General features: G+C 42.9%; 1 protein-coding gene across 1 annotated transcript; it reads left to right on the top strand.

Moving 5' to 3' along the window:
• Positions 1 to 1656: 1656 nt before the first annotated feature.
• On the top strand, positions 1657 to 2865 carry LY89DRAFT_723486 (uncharacterized protein). The gene is made up of 2 exons (XM_018218823.1): positions 1657 to 2755; positions 2811 to 2865. The coding sequence occupies exons 1-2, from the start codon at positions 1893 to 1895 to the stop codon at positions 2836 to 2838; spliced, it is 891 nt and encodes a 296-aa protein (XP_018064574.1). The 5' UTR covers positions 1657 to 1892; the 3' UTR covers positions 2839 to 2865.
• The last annotated feature ends 624 nt before the right edge of the window (positions 2866 to 3489 follow it).

Here is a 3489-nt window from a genome sequence, read left to right as displayed (position 1 = left end):
ACCTTCGTCGCGGGCGATTAAGCAAGCGATTAGGTTAGGTAATAAGCGATTAATTTAGCGATCCAAGTGATTTGTAATATTACTTTTTTTTTTCGAAAAACGACGTTTTCGTCGTTTGATTTATTTTTTTATTATTTAATTTATTGTAATTGTCACGTTCTTCGTCGTACGCTTTTTGCTAAGCACGGAATGTTTTAAGAAAACTGTTTTACTCTGGATTATCGAAGTAATACGCTGTTAGTTTAATTAAAGAATATTTAAAATTAAACATAAAATATTAATTTAAATCGTCGTTTATATTAAATTATTTAATTTTATATTTAAAAAACTTTTAACGAAAATTTAACGTTATAATTTTATTAATTTTTTATTTAATATTTTTCTTTAATTAAATAAAAGATTATTTAAATTACGACGTAATTTATTTATAAAAAAAATTTTTATTTATAATAATAAATAAATTTAGTTTAAAATTTTAAAATTTTTAATTAATGTCACGGTTATGGAGTCACGTGCCCGCTACGAAATACTCACGTGACCGCTCGCCTGTATATATGCCCTGCCTTCCGGCGCTTCCTTCCTTTCTTTCCTCTTTACCTTTAGATTCTAAGAGATAGCCTAATCGATTCCTCGTCTACGTACTTGAGTCCAACCGTGCTGTCACATTACGGATCACCTGAGCCCATCGCCTGAGCCAATCGCTTGTCCTAATCGCCTGTGACAGAGGCCAGGCCGGGAATGGTGGCGTTCCCGAGCTTTAAGCCTAATAGGGCTTAGCTCCTCACTTAACATCCCTTTACTTCTAATATATATATGTATATAAATCTCTCCTTGTCGGGAGTATAGGCCAGGCGCCACCCCATTGGCTGAGACCGGGCCGGAAGATCAGACAGGATTAGCGGGACTAGCCGTTTCGTATAGAAGCACGTGGTGTAAGCAGATTTATGCAGTAGCTAGTATATAACTCGTACGACGTAGTACGAGTTAAAGGGTAGACGCAATACCACGATTAGTACAGCACCTGCTGCTTGTTGTGGCCGCGTCTCACAGCACATGCAAATATCACGTGATCTACAGCTGAATACTGTGCTTCCAACAATTAAGGAAAGAAAGATTCTCCTCGGAGAAATCTTTTTGTGAGGGCGCTAAGGCCCGAGCGTTTGCTCACGTGACGGCTATGCCTATTTAGGGGCATAGCCACAGAATAGGTTCAACTCATCACAGTGAAATCTTTTAAACACAGCGAGAGCATATATATAAGTGCAGGGTTTATATTGAGTAGAGTTACTCTTTATAAGAGAGAGTAACTCCGAGGATATAAGTTTCTACGGAACTATATTACTCCGACCCGATATAGGGAAGCTCCGCTTCCCGCATTAACACGTGACATCCTCCGGACTTGTTCCTTCTCTAATAAAAATAATAATAAACGCATTATTAAAAAAATTATAATAAATCGTAAAAAATAATATACTCAAAAATAGTCGGGTTTATACTAAAGTCGCGACTATATGAACTCAGACGCTTCGTAAAGACAAAAATCACGTGCCTTATATAAAACTCCTGGAAACTCCTAGGCCAATGAGAGTCGTTCGCTTATTTGGTACTTACGGTAAGGTCTCGGAGAAGCGTCTGATTTATAAGATAAGCGAAAACGTAAAGCATCAAGCACCAAGCATCAAGACTCAAGCTTCAGGCTTCCGATTCCCTCGCATTTGTTTAGAACGTGGCTCGACTGACATTTTCATCAGTGTCTCGTATAAGTACCCACTATTGCACGAGCCCCCGATGCTCCAGATGCGCGTTTGTAACCTCTCTATCTTCACGTATCATTCGATCACATTCCAGATCATTCGCGGATCCTCTAAAAGCGTCCTCGAAGACATATTGACATGACGGCGATCACTATTCGAGACTTCATGGGCGCCGCAGAGCATGGCAGAGTATCCATAGCTAACTTCTTGGCGGGATTCCTGGAGCTCATGAAGCAACTGCAGCTTTTTCCCCCGAATCCAATCCCGGTCGAGGGAGAAGAGGAGCAGAACACCTTGCCGAGAAATTCCCAGCTTCAGACTGCCTCTGATTGTTTTTCTAGGCTCGTACTTGGCATAATAACATTTCAGATAAGATCTGATGCAGTACTGCACACGAAATTCATGTGTGAAATGAAGGAAACTGAAAATGATACTCGGAACGATTTACAATCCTGCCTTCTTTACCGCGGTGTATCTGCACTATACAGAGCATTGCACAAGCCCGATCGGGGCAGGTTTAAGGAAATCCAAGTCCATTCGGATATATGGTTCGCGGTACATTTCTCTTGCAGAAGCCCTTCACGAGACAGCGAGCTCAATCCAGTGCTTCTGGAAAGTGCACACACCGGGGTATCCGATAACGACAACACAGTTGCCTGGGACTTCCTCGAAAAACTTCCGAAACTGAGCAATCGAGAATCATCGCAGGTACCTCACAACTTGACAGACTTCTTATCTCTTGGAACTGGAGCACATGAATATGTCAAGCTCGCAAGCGATCCAGGCCCGTACAATCCAATCTTTGCCTGGAATATCGTGTTACACTGGATCCTTCATGGCTTCCCAGCGAGTAGTGGGGTTCACTTGATCATGCACCCAGCCAACCTCCACATCGCTCAGATACTAACAGAATGGTGGAGTGGCAAAATTGATGACGTCTCGATTCCCATGCAATTTTTTAAGGACCTTGAGATTGCCATATTCCATGGACGGATAGTAGGGTATGTCTCGACAATATTATCGCCCCCCAAGAATAATTTCTTACCTAGTTTGGAGGCTCCTCGAGACTACCAGGATGATATGATGCGATTATGGCTGTACGAATTCTGGTTTACAAGTAGCAAGCTTCTAGACCGAACAGTCCGATACAGATATCGGAGGCGAGCGAGTAGGTCTGCTGCAATTCAAAGACTTTCTCGAGCCGTTTATAAAGGCACATTGGATGATTTAAATATTCAATTCAGGGATATCGCTCCGGATAACATTCCGCTTGGTACGCAAATGGACAGCCAACCAGAAAATAATGGGAACGCTTTGATAGCGGATGACAAGGTCGAGGAATTCAAGGCTGAGGCGCGAACATACGGCGGTTCCGGATCTTTTTATAAGCCTGAGGAAATGACTCCAGCGGAAGTTCAACGGCTTACAGATATGACCACTCACGAGTTGGGCTATGCTTCAGGTGCCATACTCAATTCTTATCCATGGGAAGACTATCCCAAATTCCCCGAAGTCCGAGGTGATAAGCCTTATTTCCTTTGGGATCGCAAAAGCCGTCGCACACTAAAGGCGGAGAATCTTCCAGATGATGTGCAGTACACTGCTATTAGCCACACGTGGGGGCGCTGGCGGAAACCGACGCCAGCAGTCAGCGTGACTGGGGTTGAAGGCTGGAAGATTCCCGAGAATACAAGGTTCGACGTCAAAAGCCTTCCTGAGATGCTGGCCCAGGTCC

This window comes from Mollisia scopiformis, assembly GCF_001500285.1.
Source record: "Mollisia scopiformis unplaced genomic scaffold LY89scaffold_26, whole genome shotgun sequence".
Classification (NCBI taxonomy): domain Eukaryota; kingdom Fungi; phylum Ascomycota; class Leotiomycetes; order Helotiales; family Mollisiaceae; genus Mollisia; species Mollisia scopiformis.
Note: the sequence above shows the minus strand (reverse complement) of the source record. Positions and strands in the feature narration are given on the sequence as shown.

Bases quoted from the DNA above. Each gene is read 5' to 3' on its own strand.
- LY89DRAFT_723486 (XM_018218823.1), top strand. From the start codon at position 1,893: ATGACGGCGATCACTATTCGAGACTTCATGGGCGCCGCAGAGCATGGC. The intron at 2,756-2,810 runs GTATGTCTCGAC...CCTAGTTTGGAG, and splicing joins TTCCATGGACGGATAGTAGG to GCTCCTCGAGACTACCAGGA.